The sequence below is a fragment of the Nylanderia fulva genome, unplaced genomic scaffold (assembly GCF_048542155.1).
Source record: "Nylanderia fulva isolate GAGA-0341 unplaced genomic scaffold, ASM4854215v1 Scaffold75, whole genome shotgun sequence".
NCBI lineage: Eukaryota > Metazoa > Arthropoda > Insecta > Hymenoptera > Formicidae > Nylanderia > Nylanderia fulva.
Genome location: NW_028190862.1, coordinates 314,769 through 335,847, shown reverse-complemented (window position 1 = coordinate 335,847; position 21,079 = coordinate 314,769). Strand labels below are relative to the sequence as shown.

The following is a 21,079-nucleotide window of genomic DNA, read 5'->3' as shown; positions in this document are numbered from 1 at the left end:
CAAAAAAATTACGAGATTCGCGGAAATTGCGTGCTTTCTTGGCATTTTCCGTTCGCGGCAGGCGGTTTATTTTTTATTGTTGCAAGTGTTTTTGTTTTTTTTTTATTAAAATAGATAATAATAATGTGAAATAAATCACGATATTTGACAGATGTGCATATATATAGAAATTGTAATAATAATAATATTATATCATAAAATTGTAAATTGTTTCAATTTTTTATAGACTGCGATAAAAGATTTTACATTTGGATAAGAAACTGCGGTAAGTAAAAATATAAAATTCTTGAAAACGTAAAAATATTTGATAACGTAAAAAGGTGAACTTTGAAAAATAAGGAACTTAAAAATTGCACTAATAAATGGGCTATATATATGTGAGCCGTGCGCGGATGTAAGGTGTGTTATATCGAAATTTAATTAATAGAATTGAGAATTAATCCCAATTTTAAGTCTTACAAATGTCCAAGCTAATTTTTTGTACCTCGTGTACATTTTTGAAAGTTATATCGAAAAATTAAATTTCAATATGCGTCTTACATCTCACATTTCGCATACGGCTCACATATAGCCTATTTATCTCTTATACTTTATTTCAACCCTTATAGAAATTTATTACTAGTAACGCCAATTTATCACTTATTTCGAGTAATTAATCACTTTTATTTCGAATACTTAAATTACTGTATATTATAGTATTTTAAATACTCAAAATAAGTGATTAATTGGCGTAGTGATAAATTTCTACAAGAGAATAAGGAGCCTTTAAATTCTTAATGTAAAAAATTTCAAGTAATTTTCTTTAATAAAATTTAATTAAAAAATTTAATTAAAAAATTTTTGAACACTGTGTTATATCACATTTAAAATCGTGATTATTTCAATAAAAAAACATTTTATGTGTAAAAAATATATTTTTTATATTTAATAAATTTTATATATATATGCATATATGTAAAATATTCTCTCTCTCTCTCTCTCTCTCTCTCTCTCTCTCACACACACACACACACACACACACACACACACACACACACACACAACGGGGGCCAAATCTCTCAAATTGGTCTCATGATCAATTAGCCTGGATTCGCACCAGGGGCAAAGTCTGTTGGTAATGTCAAACGAATTTAGCCTGGACTTGCACCAGGGGCAAAGTCTTTTGGTCGAGTCTACGAAATTTAGCACGGACTCGAACCAGGGGCAAAGTCTTTTGGTTCAAGTCTACGAATTTAGCACGGACTCGAACCAGGGGCAAAGTGTGTCGGTAAGGGGCAAAGTCTATCGCACGAAGATGGCGGTCTCTTCTTTAGGCAGGCCTTTGGCGATCTGTCTATTAATCTGTGACGTTACATGTAACATGCTTGAATAATATAACATTTATATACCGTGTTTGCTGGGATTGGATATCATCTTAGACCTAAACAGACATATCGACAACGCTGTAATCTTTTTGGACTCGTTAAGCGTTCTTTCAAGTTTAAAAAATCCAATTATCTCGGGAAGAATTCATAATTTAATCATGAAAATCAAAAATGTCCTATATCAATGCAAATTCTCTAAATCAATGCATTAATCAATAAAAAGATTAAACTGTTTTGGATCCCCAGCCATAAGAGCATCGCTGGTAATGTGAACGGGCCGACTCACTCGCTAGAGTCCCCTGCACCTCTCTGATCCACTTCTCTTGTGTAAATGTCATTGCACTTCTATTCTAAATTCAAAAAAAACTTGCAAAAGATAGAACCACTAACATCCAACTTTGACAGAGTCTGATAAAAAGAGTTAGATACTTCAATCTTGTTGGTGCTATACTTTCCTCACCGTGGTACAATACTATAAATACTAAACTTCTTCGCCCTGTCATAACTTTAATATCTAGAATTAGGTCCCATCTCACATTGCTACGCATGGTCATCTCTGGGAGAAGAACATTATCCTCTCCTCGGTATGCCCCTGTGGCTTCTACTTCCAAAATTTAAATCACATCTTCTTTGTCCCAACCATACTGACTTTTCTGAAAGACTCATCTCATCGATGTCACATTGACCCTTCAGTCACACTAGGCATTCCACAGCTAGCGTTCTTCAACAACATAAAAATACGTAATATACTGTGCGGCTTTGCTCAACAAACAAAAACTCACTATCTAAAAACTAATACAATTATTGGTGTATGAGCAATCCGTCTAGCTCAAGCAGCTAAAAAAGAAGAAGCCTCTCTCTTCTTAAAGCTCTTTAAGAAGCTTTAAAGAGAAATATTTTTGCTTATGGTAAAAATAAATTTCAAAAAAAAGAAATACACAAAAACGCATCCGAACACAACCGCATTCGCCCGAGGATGACAATGTAATTGTCCCATTTTCCCGTTTAACTACATTACAATCAATTATAGCTACTTATGTCAGTCTGAAATAACTAAGAATTGACAAATCAGAAAGCTCTATTTTGAATTAGCTAATTGGCGTGTCTAATAACTTCAAAGATTAAAATGAGTACCTAAATATAATATATTGTAACCGTGCATCCAATTAACGAGTGGACAAGATGCTAGTAGAGGGAAATGAGAGGGAAAGATAAAGAGAAAGAGAGAAGTAGCAATGCCATCTCATAATATATCATTTTTATCTACTAGCATCTCGTTCACTTAACTAGACATGAGGTAAGTCACATTAATAGAAAGAAGCCGCAACATTCAACAATAACAGATCAAAAACTATTAAATTAGGATTTTAATTGGAATAAATAATATGGAGATCTTGTGTATGAATCAATTTTAAGTAAGATTTTTATGTTTGAAATAACTTACATAATAAAAAAGTTTAATTAAATCTTCATAGCAACATTGAACATTTCGACAGTATGTATTTTTTTATTGTTATTTATGTTGAAATATTCTTATTGTTTCACTTTAAATATTATATGTCGGAAATTTAGCCAGATGTGGTTGTTGTACATCTAACAAAAAGTATATAACACCAGCAAGACCTAAAAATATGAATAATATAAATATTATTATAACAATATTTTGGATAGATTTGATACATATATAAAAATCTTATTATGTGTTAAAAATTTTTTTTTTCCAAAATTACTTTGTAGAATTATATTAAAATAGACAATACTCAAGTAAAACATGATTAAAAACATTAGAATATAAAATCTAAACATATTAAAATAAGCAAATACTCAAATAAAATATAATTATATTACAATTTATATAATATTTATTGTATATAATATTTTCAATATCAAACATAATAATAAAAATACAAACTTTTTAGGCGAACTACTTCGTATGCTAAAACATGGCCAATAAGACACAAGTGCAGTAAGCAAGGCACGTATACTTTATTGAAAATCTAACTTATGCACCATAAGTATAAATAGCGTATTTTGTTTCTTTTTAAGCCATTTTCAGTAAAAAAAGGTAATTAAAGTAGTTTCAGTAATTAAAATAATTACATAAATAATAGATACAAAATTATAAAAAAAAATTATTGTTAATTTAATGTATGAAAGATTTCACATCAACTTGAAACCTTAATTTTACCAATGAATTTTACATTAACAACAAATTTTTATTTATCATATTTTACACATTCTACTGCATTGTGATTTTATTTTATGTAATCTATGTTTAAAATTACTTTTAATCGCGCTAAAATAGCCCAAAATAGGAACCAAAACGTACGCTATTTATAATTATGATGTATAATAAGGCTATATATAAATATACTTTTGAAAGCAAATAGATATATAGTCAATTTCGTTGTCTGCTAGACAACGAAAGACAAGATATGACTATGTATTTTGATTATATACAATTGTGTACATTATGTGAAAAGTTAGACAGTATATAAATATATTATAATTTAAATTTATATTACTGAATATACTTACCTTCAAACAAAGAAAAAGGCCTATCAGGACATCGATTTTGATATGAGCCATAATGAAAACACCATTCAGCAAATTTGCAAGCTCGATACAAGTACTTAATGTCCTAAAATTAATAGAATATTTTTCAATAATTATGAATTTGATAATTTTGATTTTTTTCAATAATTATGAATTAATTTTAATGATTATATAAATATATACTAAAACATATTCTGCTTTCATAGTATAATTAAATAAATAACGTGAATACGAATATCTAAAACTTTCCAATCAAATAAATTGTTCTTGGTTCAAATAACTTGACCTACACTGTTTCTATCATTTGATCTTCATATCAAAAAGCATTTGAGCTGATTAATTAATGACTAGATTAATTTATTAGTTATTTATTATTTGATACATGCATCAAGTGTTCAATGTAAATAGGCCAATAGATTATAATTTATAATAACATAAATCTTTTGCTATAATGATATTTTGATTGTATCTAGATATCTGATAATTTGTGGATATTGAATCGATTTAAGTCTTAAATATTCGTATATTATATTGTGTTATCTATCTCCAAAAAGTGAGCCAAACCTTTGTTTGTTGAAATAAATATATAAAAGTATAACCATTTCCAGCAACACCATGACAGATGCTGTATCCCTTTTTTAGTAATCCTCTTTCCCATGTTATTTCTCCACATCGTATTGCAGTGTCTAGAAATGTGCTATCCTCAAATATCTAATCATATCAATGATAATATAAGTTATTTAAATAATTATTAATTTATTAAATTTCGTATAAAATTTATATGACCTTATGAGCCAAACAGAACAACATAGATATTCCAGGTGCTCCGTGACACCATTGAACTAATTTGTCAGAAGGATTTCCTATCGAAGAAGGGAAATTTCCTGAAGAAAATTGCAATCTTTGAAGATAGTATAAGGATGGTTTTAAATAATTGTCAATTTGTACTTGTGTTAAATACTGTCGTGCCTAAAAGAAAAGAATGCAAATGTCATAAGTGATAGTGCTTACTTTATACATAATTACATATTAATGTAATTTATTATTAACGTAAATATTAATTTGAAGATAAAATCAAATAGCAAATAGAGTCAAATAATTACATTCCAAAATATATAATTTTTGAAATATATAATACCTGCAATAATAAATATAATATGCCAGCTAATCCATGAGCACCACCAATATATTCTTTATCATGCCAAGAATACATTAAAGGTGATTGACAATGATTTGTTGAAGAATAAGATATACCAGATTTTATTATATAAGAAATAACCTATGCAAACAATTTTAATGTAAAAGTTTTAATATTAAAGTTTTATTTGAATGTAAATTATATATAAAATTATATTTAAGAAAACAATACCTTTGTTATTAGATCTGCTTCTATAGGAGCTGGAGATATATTTGCATTTACATAAAGCAAACCAGCTAAATATCCAGCTCTTCCATATAATAATTCATCAGGAACATCATTATGTTGGTCCAAAACATAATTAGATAAAGACTTCAACCTATAAATTGTAAAATTAAAAATTATTTGATTTTATCTCTATATAAAATATTTAGAAGAATAATTATTCTTAGAATTTAATATGTATTGCTCTGTTCAAACACTAAGATATTGTTAAACAACAAAACTTATGAAAGAATATTATAAATTATAATAAATAAATAATTATACTAAATAAAATATTAAAAATTTTACTTTTATTATAAAAATTTTTATTATTTTTATAAATAGTAAAAAATTATTACACTTTATTATCATCTTAATGCATAATCATCTTATAACTATCATTTTTTTAGTTGTACAGTTATTAATGTTTTACTCCTATTACTTACATCATTATTATCATAGGTATACATAATTTAAATTTCACTACTATTTTATATATATATATGAATTACTATATTATGCAATTCTTATATTATGCAGAATTATTTCAGCATTAATAAAACAATAAAAATTGATACATAAAATACTCAAATTTTTTATGAACATATAATTATAGTTTAAGAATTATATATACAGGGTGTCTGCTAACTAACGGACCAACGATTACAAATGGATTCTTTGGTCAATTTGGGAACGATTTTTCCTTAGTTAAAATGTCGAAAAAGGTCATCATTTTTTACAACTTTCCAATATTTGTCATTATATATCTTTATAACTAAGCCTCAAATTAAAATTTTATTATAGTAAACTCTACCTGAAATTAACTGAAGAATGTAATTATGTTAGACTTTTAACTCTAAAACGTTTAGTTTTCCAAAAAAACCATTTTTTTCAATCGCTTATAACTCGAAAATTATTGACTTCTCAACATTTTTGCTAAGGAAAAATCGTCTCCAAATTGGCCAGAGAATCCGCCCTTAATCATTGGTCCGTTAGTTACCGGACATCCTGTATATGTGTGTGCGTGTATAAAGAACTTTATTAAATATAAATAAAATTGTGTTTATATAAGCTTAATAATTAATAAAAAATTATAATTTCAAAATGTACTTTTTAAAATATTAAAAAATTATGTACTTAGAAATTAATTGTTTCATTTCCTCTTTCTTTCCCTGCGAATAAAATATTACAGCTGCTAATGCATATGGACCTACAATTCCAGTCAAAAAAGTTGTCTTATGCCTGCTTTTGAAATCTGCAATACATTTTCTTAATAATTCTGTTGCTGCCTGAAAAATAAATTAGTTATTTGATTAAAATAACATTTAATTTTTATTTGGAAAAAATATCTTTCAAATTTCCTAATATACTTTGATGTACGCAGAGTCATTGTAATATTTTCCATAATGATAAAATGTAAATGCAATTCCTGCTGATCCAGTATATACAGAACAATCACTATTGTTATACCACTTTGTTTCATTTTCTTTCAATATCTTCATTAACTTTTTTATTTCTGATGTTAATAATAATGTAAATTCATTATGAATCTGAAAAATGGATCTTTTTTGTATAAAATTTTATTAAATAATTGTTTATACTTATATTATAAAATAATTATATTAAATATTATTATAAATATATGTTAAATAATACATTAAATACTATATTAAATAGTATATTAAATAGTATGTTAAACAGTATATTAAAAGTATATTAAATAGTACAGCATATAAATATATATATATATATATATATATATATATATATACCATATGAAAATCATTGTTGATTACATTGTGACTGACAGAAGTTGAATAATCTTCAAAGTAATTTGTATAATGTCTATCCATAGCAGTTTTCAAAAATTTTATTTTTTTCCGATATTATAAAATTATACACATAAATTCTAAACACTCGGAATTTTATCGATAAAAATATAAACAACCCTTTGAGGTACGTTCGTTCAGATTTCCAACCCAATAAAGATAGGTACTGAGTACGTTTACACGGCACCCTTAGGGTGCGATTCCATGATACGGAAATCGACGTGCGGAACAGAGAATGCGTGAATTGAACAGCCAATCAGCGCTCTTCCGCATTTTTCTGTATCTTTTCCGTATGCGTTTGCGTGTATGCGTTGCGTTACTCTAGCTAACCTACAAAGTTAGAATTGAAAGTCCTTGGAGTCGCGTTCCGACCGTGCTAGCGATCGGACGCACAGAGTGATCGAGTAATTTATCTCTGGTTAAGAGGTTATAGCAAGCGCGGGGTAGTTGAGTTGTCACAGTTTTGAGGATCATAAAGTTGACCGAACAAAAGGAACAGCTGGACGATGTCAGAAATTCCCCCGATCGGACGGGGGAATAGATTCAACCCATATCGTAAGGAGAGTGGCAAAACGAACGAGAAAGGAAGAGCAAGGAGCCGAGTTTTTGGATAGTATAGAGGACATGATAGAGACAGAGAATGACGAGGAGAGTAACGTAACAAGTAAATTACAATTAAGAGCAAGCAGTTCAATTAAGGAAACAGGTTCGCAATCAAGCGTGAATCAACCAGACAAAGATGCAGATATGGAGCTGTCGGAGGAGATTATAGATTCGAGCCAAGAACCAAGTACCAGGACAAGGAATGCAGAGGACGATACACAAACAACCAACCGAAAGGAACAGGAAAATGTCAACAAACAAGTAACGAATATAAATAAGGTCATAAAGTCAGATAGTTTTGTCGTGATTAACGGTATTCTTGAGAAAGTTAGCGATATAGATAAAGAAACCTATGACAAAATATTTCGTTTAAACAATCAGAGATATGATAGCAAAATTACAAATGTATGTAAAATTAATTGTAAAATTAACACAGATCATGTTATGTCAAATAGGGGTAAGAACTGTACAAAAATTTTACTGTGGTGCAATAAGAATGGGGTATTCCCTATTAATATAGAAATGATAAAATTTAATCTATCAACAATAAGTTTTAAAAATGCAAAAGAAGCTAATGATTGTTTAGACAAAATAGACAAAGTAGAAAATAAATGGCTCACCGGTTTTATAGATAAAAAGTTAGTTACGTGTAGAGGTGTAATTGTCGACTGGCCGTTCGAGATACCAGAATTATGGGAAAATATAGTTGAGAGGGAAGATATATTAAAAATAGAGAAAATGAAAAAAAGCATTTGGAATAAAACGGATAAGAAATACGAGGTAGTCAATACGAATAATTTTATTATAACTATGAAAGGGAATAAAATTAAAGATAGTTTAACAATTTTTAATAATTTACACATAAGTCTAAGAATCAGACCATATGTAGAACCAGTGGTTCAATGTTTCAAATGTTTCATATTTGGTCATATCAAAACACATTGTAAGAGAGAGGTTAGATGCATTATTTGTGGAGAAAATGCACACGGAGAGTGCAACAGGTTGACTACGTGTAGAAATTGCGGAGGAGATCATAGATCCACCGCAAGAAATTGTCCAGTTTTTCTAAGAAATAAGGAAATAAAAGTTATTATGGCATATAATAATATCTCATTCACAGAGGCTGAAAGATTGATTACTGGGAAGAATTATGAACAAATAATTCCGAAATATGATAGGTACACCAATCCAAGCGCATGGCCTAAGCTAAAACAAAATATTGTAAAGAATGATTTCAGAAAAGAAAAAGAAAACCCAACGGTTATACATGGCCCTTCGAGAGAAGGACAAGGTTATACACACAAACCCAAAGAACGAGAAGCATTCAGAAGAGAAAAAGAAAAAATTGAGGAAGGAAGACAGGCGTACTTAAATTATTATAGAGAATTCCAAAAAAAAATCGAGGAGCCTTTACAAAAAAGAAGTGAATTCTTAGCTCAAATTATGAAGGATAAATGTAAAGAGTCTGAAGACTTTAACAGAGACTTTGCAAATTTGTTACATAAACATAGAATACCTTTGGACCGATTTCCAATTTATAATGAAAAAGAGGATATTCGACAAGAAGAAAATAACAGAGAAATATATGTAAGAAAGAGGAAAATGGAGAAATATCAAGAAGAATTAACCAAAGCTAAGATGGTAAGACAGAATATGAAAAGAAACTATTGGGAAGATAGAAATAATAAAGAAGATAAGAGCTATTAAGACTAACCAATGTCTACCATACTTTTATGGAATGCAGGAGGTATAAAAAACAAGAAATCAGAATTAAAAAACAATATTATTCCGTACGATATTGTAGTTATTACTGAAACTAAATTGAACAGAAATAATATTTTATATTTTTCAGGATTTAAGACATATAAATCTAACAATGCAACTAATAGTGGTGGAGTTGCAATTTTAGTTAAAAATAACATTGATTTCGAAGTTATTGAAGAATGGAACATCTCCTCCCCAAACATAGAAGCTATCGGTATTAAAATTAAAAATACAAATAACAACTTCAATTTAATAGCGGTCTATAGAAAACCATATGGTTCAGAAACAATTACTTCATGGCAGGATATATTAAAATTTAAAGGAGTCGATGACAATTCAATTATTTTGGGCGATTTCAACTCCCACCATACTATTTGGAATTGTGATAGAATAGACAAAAACGGAGAAAATTTATACTTAACAATGTTTAACAAAGGCTACGTTAGTATAAATAATGATACTAAATCTCGGCTAAATTACTACAATCAGTCTGCTTCTAATATTGATTTGGCATTTGCTAATAGAGATCTAATAGGAAAGCTAGAATATGTACAAATAAAAGATACATGGGGATCTGATCATTATCCAATAGAGATTAGTGTTAATAGTATTATTTCACAATATAAAAAAAGAACAAATAGAATTACAAACAAAAACACAGATTGGAGGTCTTTTAAGAACAAGGTAGAGGAGGATTTACAAAAAATCCAGGACAGATCGATTGATTGTGGTAATTTGGAGGAGAAATATAAAATATTTATAGATATTATCAAAAAAGCAGCCATGTTAGCAACAGGTAAAAAAACTGACAAATGTATAGATAATAACTCTAATGTAAATAATAGAATTGATGCGTGTAAGCTCAGACAACCTGTTAAATGGTGGGATAATGAATGCTCAGAGATAATAGAGAATAGAAAAAAAAACTAAAGATATGGAAACGGACAGGAAAAGTGGAGGATTTTATTGAATTCAAAAAAAGTCGCGCACTAGCTAGAAAAGTCATCAATAGAAAGAAAAAAGAAGATTTTATTAAATTTTGTAATAGTATTAATAAACATACTAGTATGAAGTACGTTTGGAATTCAATGCGTATATATAAGAATGTAAGAAATAAGATTAACTGGAACGTTTGGCAACATAAAGATAGAGAACAAGAAATATGGAATACGATTGAAGAACTTGCTCCTCCATGGGTTGCAGAGGAAAAAACAACAAGACGGATAACAAATACGACAGATAGAGAGGAGTTGAATAGGATGTTTTCTATAGAAGAGCTCTCCCGTGCCCTATGGATGATTAAAAAAAACTCAGCTCCAGGGTTAGACGGAATAGATTATATAATGCTAAAAAACCTACCGAAAATTGGCAAACAATTACTTCTAAGGTTGTTCAATGAAATTTGGATGAGGGATTGGTTTCCGTCGGATTGGAGAAACTATCAGATTTTGTTTATTGATAAAATAGGAAAAGAAAAAGTCAGACCTGTTGCACTTTCTTCATGTGTAGGAAAATTAATGGAAAGACTGATAAACGAAAGACTTATTTGGTGGCTAGAAAAAGAAAAAAAGCTATCATCAATGCAAAATGGATTCCGTAGGGGGAGATCATGTATGGAAAATTTAGTAAAGCTAGTATCGGATGTTCGTGGAACGAATCTGGCCGACAATTACACCTTAGCGGCTTTCTTGGACGTCTCAGCGGCGTACGATAATGTAGACTTTGATATATTAATAGAGAAATTAAGAAGGGAAAAGTGTCCAACGGGTATTTACAATTTTATTAGTAGATGGTTAGAACCTCGTGATACATCTTTTGTGATTAATAACCAAAGAGTAGAAATTAGAAAAGTTAACAAAGGCTTGCCACAGGGAGCAGTTCTTAGCCCTATTCTATATGCGTTATACACGAATAAATTGACTTCCAGATTGGAAAATTCAGTCCAAATAGTACAATTTGCGGATGATATCGCGGTATATGTACAAAGTTCCAACAGATTTGAAAATAAAATAAACTTGGAGGTAGCAGTTAATAGAATAGCGAAGAATCTAGAAATTCTAAAACTAGACTTGGCACCATATAAAACAAATCTGGTGGAATTTTCTAAAAAGGGATTCTGTGATAAAAGGCTCTCTATTAATGTTAAGAAAACAAGAATTTTTAATAATCAGGGAGCTAGATTTCTAGGAATTTGGTTAGATAATAAGCTGGATTTTGATAAACAAGTTAGTGATATTAGAGGCAAAGTTAGTAGAGCTAATAATATTATGAAATACCTTAGTAATATAACTAGAGGCGTAGAAGTGAATACTGCTTTGATTCTATATAAAAGTATAGTAAGATCAGTTATGGATTACGGTTTGTTTGTGTATAGTCCAACTTCAAAATCTGTTCAACTTAAATTAGAAAGGGGCCAATTCCTGGTAATTCGTACAGCTTTAGGATATAGAAATAGCACGCCAAATAATGTGTTGATTGCAGAATCCAAGGTTATTTTATTAAAAGATAGAGCTTTGATGTTAGCTAAAAATTTTTGTAGCAAAATATTTAAATATGGAGAAAATACACTTAGAAATAGTCTTAATAACCTTCTAAACAAAGAGATGTTTGCAAGATATAGAAATCCAAGTTTTAATAAGAGTACTATTAGCGAAGCATGGGAGTATACGCGTCGTTTTAGCAACAAACTAGGTGCCCAAGAACACACTTTTGAAATATGGAACATGGAATATAGCTCCCTGACTAATGCGATAAATATAGATTTTGAAATCGGCAAGATCATTAAAAAAAAAAGGAAAAAAAAGTGACTGTGATATTAGTAAAATAAAAGGATATAGGACTTTAGATATTAAAATGATTAACGAAATTAAACAGAGATATAAGTTAGATAATAAAACTTTTATTATGTATACTGATGGTTCTAAAGACATAACGGCTCAATCAACAGGTGCTGGTATAGTCATTGAGGAGCAAGACGAAGGTTATTATATTAGTTTACCTAAGGAATGCACAATATTTACGGTAGAGGCAATAGCAATTTCTACAGCTCTAAAGATTGCAGAAAGTAGAAGGAATTCCTTCAATAATGTAGTTATATTTTCTGACTCGAAGTCCGTTCTTCAAGCTATCTCTCAAAATAATATTAATGTATATAAAAATAAGTATGTTCTTGAAATAAGAAGGCTATATAGTCGATTTAAAGATCTTTATTTTAAGAATATATTGTTTGTATGGATTCCATCTCACTATGGAATCTCGGGAAATGAAATTGCAGATTTCCTAGCAAAAGCAGGCACCCAGGAACCGGCAAATGTTGAATTTGATATTCCTATTAGAGATTTAAGAAATATATATAAAAATGAAGCGTGGATAAGAACACAAGAATATGTTATTAGAGATTCTAGATTGAAAGGAAAGTACTATTTTTCTAACTTTTATGATAGGAACAGTAAAATACCGTGGTTTGAACATTTTAACGAGGAAAGATATTTTGTAACCTTTGTAAATAGATTAAGAGCGAATCATTATAATTTAAATGCATCGTTAGCAAGGAAAAACTATATAAATGACACAAGATGTGATTGTGGCTACGAATATGAGGATATCGATCACGTGATTTGGCGATGTCATCGATACGACGAAGAGAGAATGAGAATGGGAGACATCTTAAGTAGCAGGAATATCGACGGAGTGGAAAGCGTTACAGACATCCTGAAGAAAAAAGATTGGAAGAAATTTGGTGTTATATTCAATTTTATCAAGAAATTGAACAGAATTATTTAAAAACTTACTGGGCTCAGATGCGAGTAATTTAAAAAAAAAAAAAAAAAAAAAAAAGGCGCCCTCTACCCTAGCCTTGCGTTATATAACCTCAAAAACCGATCCGGTCAGGTTGACGACGCGTGTCCCGAGTGAGATACGAAAACCAAAAAAAAAAAAAAAAAAAAAAAAAAAATTGAAAGTCCTTTGACGGGTTCAGACGTGTTTTATCTGAAAAATTTTTTTTTCTTTGTTCCATTGTACACCAATTTAGAACATCTTGTAACTTCTTTGTTTTAATAGCTTCTTACAACATTAATAATTTGAAAAAGCAAAACTCTTCTCTCGACCGTACTGGCAAATATTATTTATTAAATCACAACGTTTCGACCCTTCTTTGAGTCCTTATCAAGTAATCTAAATATACATAGAGAAGAAATATAGTACAGAAATTAATACAATCAAAAAAAATTACTTCACTTAACAATATTACAAAATAATAAAAAGATGCGAAACATACTTGTGAAAATAAAAATAAAATTATAATTTTAAGTTGTCATGAACGAATATAGTGTCGGTTTGACAACACGTCAAGACTCTTAGACGAGTTATGAGAGACTCTGAGAGACTGAGTCTCTCATAACTCGTCTAAGAGTCTTGACGTGTTATCAAATCGACACTATATTCGTTCTTGACATCTCAAAATTATAAAATCAAATTGAATACTTAAAACGTCGCTAGTGGTATTTAAAATAGGAACAATGTATTTAATTTGACCGAAACTAGCCAAGAAATTTTTATTTTATTTCCACAACGTTTCGACCATCTGTTTTTGGTTCTTTTCAAGTGAAAAATTTTGAATCGAATTGTAAAAATATTCCTAAGAATTCCATTGAAGTAACTCGACTCTTAGTTGCAAATACACTTCAAAGATTCCTTTGTGAACGGAAACATATTAACTATTTAGATAGATACATTCAGAAAGAGTTTTCAATTTGTAAAAAGTTTTTACATGACAATGATGATATTTTTGTCACGAGAGCTGATAAGGGCCAGACCACTCATCATGGATAAAGTAGATTATTTTGAGAAAATGGAACTTCTATTAAGTGACCTCTCTACAAAAAACTTACAAAAAATTAAAGAAGAATCCTATTAAGGCTTTAACGAACAAATTAAATTCCTTAACAAAATCTTGGCTTAATAAAAATTTAATAGATGAATTTACTCATAAAAAACTCAATTGCACTAACGGCAATTTACCACGTTGCTACGGGTTACCCAAGATTCATAAGGCTGGCTTTCCATTGAGAATTATTGTATCGTCAATTGGTAGTCCATTATATAATTTCTCGAGCTACATTCACAACATATTGTACAGCTCTATTAAAAAACCGAATTCTCATATTAAAGATGGGTGGTTTTTTGCAAAAAACATTAAAGATATGCCTATTAATGATGACGATGTAATGATTTCTTTGGATGTTAGTTCCTTATTTACAAATATTCCCAGGGAATTAGTTATAGACGGCATCAAGAAACGCTGGAGCGACATAGAAAAAAACACGAAATTTAATTTATCTCAGTTTATATACGCAATTGAAATGATCTTGGATTCGACCAGTTTTAGCTTTAACGGACAATTCTATGAGCAAATTTTTGGTACTCCTATGGGTTCCTCGTTATCACTAATTTTGGCGGACATTGTAATGGACGACCTAGAGACACATTGTCTGAGTTTATTAAACGTTGATGTACCTATATATTATAGATATGTGGATGACGTCTTTGCAATTTTGCCACGTAAAAAAATAGACGAGATGTTATCAATTTTTAACAATTATCATCAAAGATTGAAATTTACATACGAAATAGAAAATAATTCTGTAATTAATTTCTTGAACACTAGTGTCATTCGCAATGATAAAAATGCTTATTACAAATTGATACAGAAAACCCACCTGGTCCGGAAGATATATAAACTTTTACTCCAATCATCCGTTAAAATTGTTATATCCCTCAGAGATATAACTATTAAGAAATAATTACTCGTATTACATCCGCTTGACGACGGACACTGACCGCGTAAAAACGCATACGATGCGAGATATACGCGAAACCGAAATTGCTCAACGCGCAAGCAAAGCAGAAGGACTTTGAATTTGCTTCGCTTGCACTTAGGTCCTTGACCGAGGGGGCCTGTTGCCAGGCACCCCTTCCGATCAAGGAAATCCCAAAAAGCGATATTATAAAAAGGAAGCAGAGACGCGCCGAATCGCTCAGTCGCAGTCGCAATAAGTCGCTCTCAAGACGCTCTCGCGTCGTTTGTTAAAACAATCTCGCTAACCGCGTGCGATCTTAACATCTTCTCGCAGTCGCGCGCAATACGCGAAGTTATAGTTAAACAGTGCCGTTAAACCAATATACGCACAAGTGTAACAGTGGTAAAACAAATAAAAGTCAAGCGGTTTACTTGAATAAAAGTTTTAATAATAAAAAGTGAAGTTCATTTATTTCATCAACCCGAAATAAGTCCCGACGCCCCGGATCCTCATCCTAATTTGGCGCGACCCCTTGTGTCTCACCCGAGGCACACAACAAAATACAAAATCAACACCATTTACAATCTCATAGATCATGCCATTTTACTATCAGATGATAAATTTCATAATAAGAATATTAATATAGTACAGCAGACTTTAATGAACAATTGCTTTCCAACACATATTATTAAACGACATATAATTAAAAGAATTAATTATTTAAAAAATGATAATAGTAATAATATTACAAATGAGACTTATGAAGTGCGAGAAAACAAGTCTTCTTATATTTCTTTGCCGTATGTCAAAAATGTGAGCGAGAATATCGGTCATTCATTAAAAAATGCTGGCTTTAGTGTAGTCTATAAAACAGCCAAAAAATTGGACATATTAATAAAACGAGGCAAAGATACCCAGCAAACACAGTATATAAATGTTATATACTTAAGCATGTTACATGTAAAGTACACATTATATTACCTGTTATATTCCGTTTTATTATAGCAATGTAACAATTATATATCGATGTTTGCTAGGGTATACCTAGATCACTTGATAAGGACTCAAAGAAGGGTCAAAACGTTGTGATTTAATAAATAATATTTGCCAGTACGGTCGAGAGAAGAGTTTTACTTTTTTAAATTCTGTCTCGCGATTCTCAAATATCTACGTTTTTATTAATAATTTGTTATCCAATTTTTGCTTCAAAATTCTAGACACATCAATAATAATGACGCATAATTTGATGTGTCCTGTGCACATAATACAAAAAAATTATCAAAAATGCGTATATATATGATTCAAAAATAATTTTTGTAATAATATAATTTTAAATTAAATTTATTTAATACTGTCGCAATAATATTCCCAGCAAACACAAATGTTACAGTAACATAACATAGATGTAATAGTTATGTTACAATGTAACATTTACATTTATGTTATGTTACTGTAACATTTGTGTTTGCTGGGTTATTTCAACATTTTAAATATTATACTTGAATAAAATTAACAAATATTACTGTTACGATGAAATACTTATTTTTTTAATTATGTATTTATTTCCCGGAACGCGTCATTTTCATGTCTTTCACGCACCGTGTGCACAGGGCACAGAAAAACATGCGGGATAGAAAAATGCGGAAGAGCGCTGATTGGCTGTTCAATTCACGCATTCTCTGTTTTGCACGTCGATTTCCGTATCATGGGATCGCACCCTTAGGGCCGGTTGTTCCAACTCTTGGTAAGTTTTACCCAACAGGTAGCATATCTTTGTCTCTTTTTTTAGAACTTATCTGAAAAGAGACAAAAATATACTATCTGTCAGGTAAAACTTACCGAGAAGTTGAAAAAATCGGCCCTTAGTGACTCAGTCGACACAAGCAAAGAATACAACGAGTATAGAAGCACGGTTCTCGGTACCCTGCGGGTCGCACGAGCTGGAATACTTTGCTATAGTTTACGTCACGTATACTGTACTGAAATGCTATAAATAGTACAATATACGTGACATAAACTATAGCAAAGTACCCCAGCTCGTGCGACCCGCGGGATACTAAAAACCATAGATATACAGGGTGTCCCATAATTCGCGAACCACCGCGAATGGGCAGATAGAGCGTGTTAAACTGAATAGAAAAGTCCTGTATCATTTTGCGATATTCGCAATAATTATTGAGTTATTTATTAAAATATCTAAACGAATAAGCAGGTAGAAAGCATTATTTGATCGAGAGGCGGCATCATGCAGTGAGCGGCGACCAATGTAGTGGCGCCGAAAAGTAAGATGATACTTTTGATACTAAGCGGCATATAACAAATAAGTCATCCGACATGCACACCGAGTCCGGCCTACCGCTTTCTACCCGCTCATTCGTTTAGATATTTTAGTTAATAACTCAATAATTATTGCGAATATCGCAAAATGATACGGGACTTTTCTATTCAGTTTAACACGCTCTATCTGCCCATTCGCGGTGGTTCGCGAATTATGAGACACCCTGTATATAATAGATTGCGCGTTTCGTGAGAGGAGTTGAAGCCGAAACTAGAAAGAGAGAGCAATATGTGAAGTCGTTGTGTCTTTCTCTAACAGGCGAGATATAGCGTTTTCGATTGGGAAAAAGTTAGTGCGCACCAGTGCGCACTCAGTTCATATGAACACTGGACAAGTTCCATGGGTTGCACTGAATAGTGCAGGTGAAAAAGAACACGCCGAAATTTTCAGTGCCACTTGAGTTGACTAGATTCCGGGAAGAACGAAAAAGTAACCTCGACATCTTGTGTTCAGTTAAGTAATGATTTTTATTATATGTAATTAAATATAGAAGATGATCAAGAATATCACGTATGACAAATATAAAAATTATTATTATTCAGTATAAAAATGCTATTACATTAAGTACATTAATTATATTTTAAAAAAGGGTATAGGTTCGATGTTTATATAAAAAGATATAACACTTACGGTGTCATTATCTATTTTTTTCACACATTCTACATAATTTACAGTTTTTGGAATTATTCTTCTAGTTCGAAGAGTTGTAATTATTTCTTCTTGCTCGCTTGAACTAGAAGAAGATTCCAAAAATGTCTCCAAAATATTAAAGAGAGCCAAATCCGAATTGCTCATTATGTCGAATTTTCGTTCAAAAGAATGCCCTACTGCTTGCATGCATTCAGTGCACTGAACTGGCACCGTCAAAATATCTCGTGCCACTTAAGCGGGGAGCACACACTTTTGCATAAGCGCATAAGCATATGCATAAGAAATTCGATTGGTTGAATTTTTTATGCATACATTTATAGACCAATCAAGATTCTTATGCTTACGCTTATGCGCCTATGCAAAAGTATGTGCTCCCCGCTTTAGTGCGCACTGAGTGCGCACTATGCGAGTGTTGTGCGTTCAAACGAACACGCAACACTAGCCAAGTGCGCATTGGCACTACCAATCGAACACGCGCCTGACATTCAGTGCAGCCAGTGCACCCCAATCAAAAACGCTATAATATATATAAATCTAATATATATATTAGATTTATATATATTAGATTTATACTATATATATACATATATATATGTATATATATATATATATATATATTAGATTTATATATATTAGATTTATACTATATATATACATATATATATGTATATATATATATATATATATATATTAGATTTATACTATATATATATATATATATATATATATATATATATATATAGTATAACATTAATTATATTTTAATACAACTTTTAAATTATATAAAACATACACTCGGATAATGCAAGTGTAAAGTGATTATTTTTATTTTTTTCCCCTTCTATCGCCTGCTATGCGTCTCCCCTCTGTACTCCTCCCCACTCTTTGTGGTGTGCGAGGGAGAGAGCATGACTTTCAGACTATCTCTGTCCTTTAGTTCGTGCTTCAGCTGGCCCCTAAGAACGCGCAATCTATTATATATATATATATCTATGCTGAAAACCCATAGAACTTTACCACAGTATATGTATAACCAGTAGCGTCACTCAAGAAAAATAGCGTCGGAGAAATGCTACGGCGCATGCGTTGTATTACTATCCACAGTATGGCGTATAGTGAGTTGTAAACACAGTAAGTGATGGTTATGTTTATCAAAATAAATATATCCTATTAATGAATTCAAGTTAATTAAAGGACTCTGTTAAGTTTCAGGTTTGAAAATATTTTTAAAAAACATGGTTATAATAATGGATTTTTAGTTTTAGTTTCAGATTATTTTGTTTAACCTTTATTAATATGCGATATGTTGTGATATAATTATAATTACATTTTGTTATCTAATATGTCATATGCTACATATATATATATGTGTGTGTGTTAAAGATGCAGAAAATGTCTAATTTTTGTTTTTTCTAAACATTATATTATTAAAAATATTAATAAAAAGTGTTTTATTTTATAATTAATATTGTTTTCTAGGTGACTGAATTCCTGTTCAATTATTCAACACATACCTATCCACAAAATGGAGCTTATCTTATAAGTATTCATACGTATTTATAATAACAAGACAGAAATCAATTTAAGTACATTAAACAGATAAACAATAATACACCTGATAATATAAAACAAATTAGTCTTTTATAACCAATTGTAAATTACATAGAATTGTTATATACATTTATTTATTATCAATTTTTATATACATCTAAAATTTGAGATTTCGTATTTTTGAAGAGTATAACAAAAAATTGGAATCATTGATCACGAATTTATTGTAATTTTACACATTATATACATTTCAATTGTAAATAATCTAATAATGTACATCAATATGTTTATAAATAAAATGGCAATAATAAATATGTTACTTGTTTAATATAAATAATTCATTAAATAATACACAAACATAATAAAAAAATAATTTATTAAATAACACATAGGTATATTTTAATATTATTACTTGTTAAATTTCTTCTTTTTTTATGTTTATATGATTATTTGCGTTACGTTAATGTTACATATGTAATATGTATTTCAATAAAAATACATTGTGGTTATTTATACAATAATTGTCTGCACAATTATAAAAATAATTGTTTATATATAGTTGCCTTTCTTTCTCACAATTTAAATATAAGCGCGCTATTACTATCAAGAACATGGCGACATGTCACATGATTTCGGACACTGACATCAAAAGAACCGACACGAAGTGCCGCTACTGGTTATACATATACTGTGACTTTACATAAGTTCTATGTTCTATGCGAGAACCGTGCTTCTATATACTCGTTGTATTCTTTGACTAAACCATTAGCAGAGAGAAAGATGAGAGCGGCCAGGCCGGCGTTTTGGCTGTTACCGTTTTTACGGGACTGCTTGAAGCGCCCCTCGCACCCGTTTTTAATATCGGAACTAACTGCACACCCATTTTCTGGCAGGGTCGATAAAGTTTGTATTTGGTGCGAGTCCGTGCTACGCCCATAATTTTCGTGTTAACACAGTATCACGTATTCATTCTGTATATGTGCGATCTTTTCTCTTTATTTATATATATATATATATATATATATATATGTATTTATATAATTTGTATAAAAACTAAAATATAATTATTAAAATATATATATATATGTATATGTGTAATGAAATATATAAATCTTATTTTAATTAAAATAAAAAGAACGATTAATTGTTCGACCACCTGGATTTTGGAATGTAATTTTTAATATATATTATATTATATTTAATATTTATCGCCGCTTCTA

At 30.3% G+C, this 21,079-nt stretch overlaps 2 protein-coding genes across 5 annotated transcripts; one reads left to right on the top strand and one right to left on the bottom strand.

Annotated features, from left to right (window-relative positions):
- Positions 1–2,769: 2,769 nt before the first annotated feature.
- LOC114933810 (lanC-like protein 2) lies at positions 2,770–7,492 on the bottom strand. Of its 2 annotated transcripts, XM_085488963.1 has the most exons (9): positions 7,095–7,490; positions 6,693–6,872; positions 6,460–6,611; positions 5,290–5,437; positions 5,059–5,199; positions 4,707–4,889; positions 4,485–4,631; positions 3,903–4,005; positions 2,770–2,987 (listed from the first exon to the last, which is right to left on the bottom strand). In XM_085488963.1, exons 1-9 carry the CDS (start codon positions 7,173–7,175, stop codon positions 2,911–2,913), a joined length of 1,212 nt encoding a protein of 403 aa, XP_085345089.1. In that variant the 5' UTR covers positions 7,176–7,490; the 3' UTR covers positions 2,770–2,910. The 2 variants fall into 2 exon arrangements, with proteins under 2 accessions (XP_085345089.1, XP_085345090.1); XM_085488964.1 differs by lacking the exon at positions 2,770–2,987 and having other exon boundaries at positions 3,938–4,005; positions 4,520–4,631; positions 7,095–7,492.
- LOC114933798 (uncharacterized) lies at positions 7,409–20,072 on the top strand. Of its 3 annotated transcripts, none has more exons than XM_029306371.2 (2): positions 7,409–8,015; positions 19,788–20,072. In XM_029306371.2, exons 1-2 carry the CDS (start codon positions 7,776–7,778, stop codon positions 19,869–19,871), a joined length of 324 nt encoding a protein of 107 aa, XP_029162204.1. In that variant the 5' UTR covers positions 7,409–7,775; the 3' UTR covers positions 19,872–20,072. The 3 variants fall into 3 exon arrangements, with proteins under 3 accessions (XP_029162204.1, XP_085345092.1, XP_085345091.1); XM_085488966.1 differs by lacking the exon at positions 19,788–20,072 and adding an exon at positions 8,875–8,932 and having other exon boundaries at positions 7,418–8,015; XM_085488965.1 differs by lacking the exon at positions 19,788–20,072 and adding an exon at positions 8,875–8,932 and having other exon boundaries at positions 7,418–8,033.
- Positions 20,073–21,079: the final 1,007 nt, after the last annotated feature.

What these genes read in the sequence shown, in the direction of transcription:
- LOC114933810 (XM_085488963.1), bottom strand. Translation starts at nt 7,175, where the DNA reads ATGGATAGACATTATACAAATTACTTTGAAGATTATTCAACTTCTGTC. An exon ending in AAGCAGATCTAATAACAAAG is followed by an intron (nt 5,200 to 5,289) that starts GTATTGTTTTCT and finishes TTGTTTGCATAG; the next exon opens with GTTATTTCTTATATAATAAA. An exon ending in ATTTATTTCAACAAACAAAG is followed by an intron (nt 4,006 to 4,484) that starts GTTTGGCTCACT and finishes TATTAATTTTAG; the next exon opens with GACATTAAGTACTTGTATCG.
- LOC114933798 (XM_029306371.2), top strand. Translation starts at nt 7,776, where the DNA reads ATGATAGAGACAGAGAATGACGAGGAGAGTAACGTAACAAGTAAATTA. An exon ending in AGGAAAATGTCAACAAACAA is followed by an intron (nt 8,016 to 19,787) that starts GTAACGAATATA and finishes ATTGTTTTCTAG; the next exon opens with GTGACTGAATTCCTGTTCAA.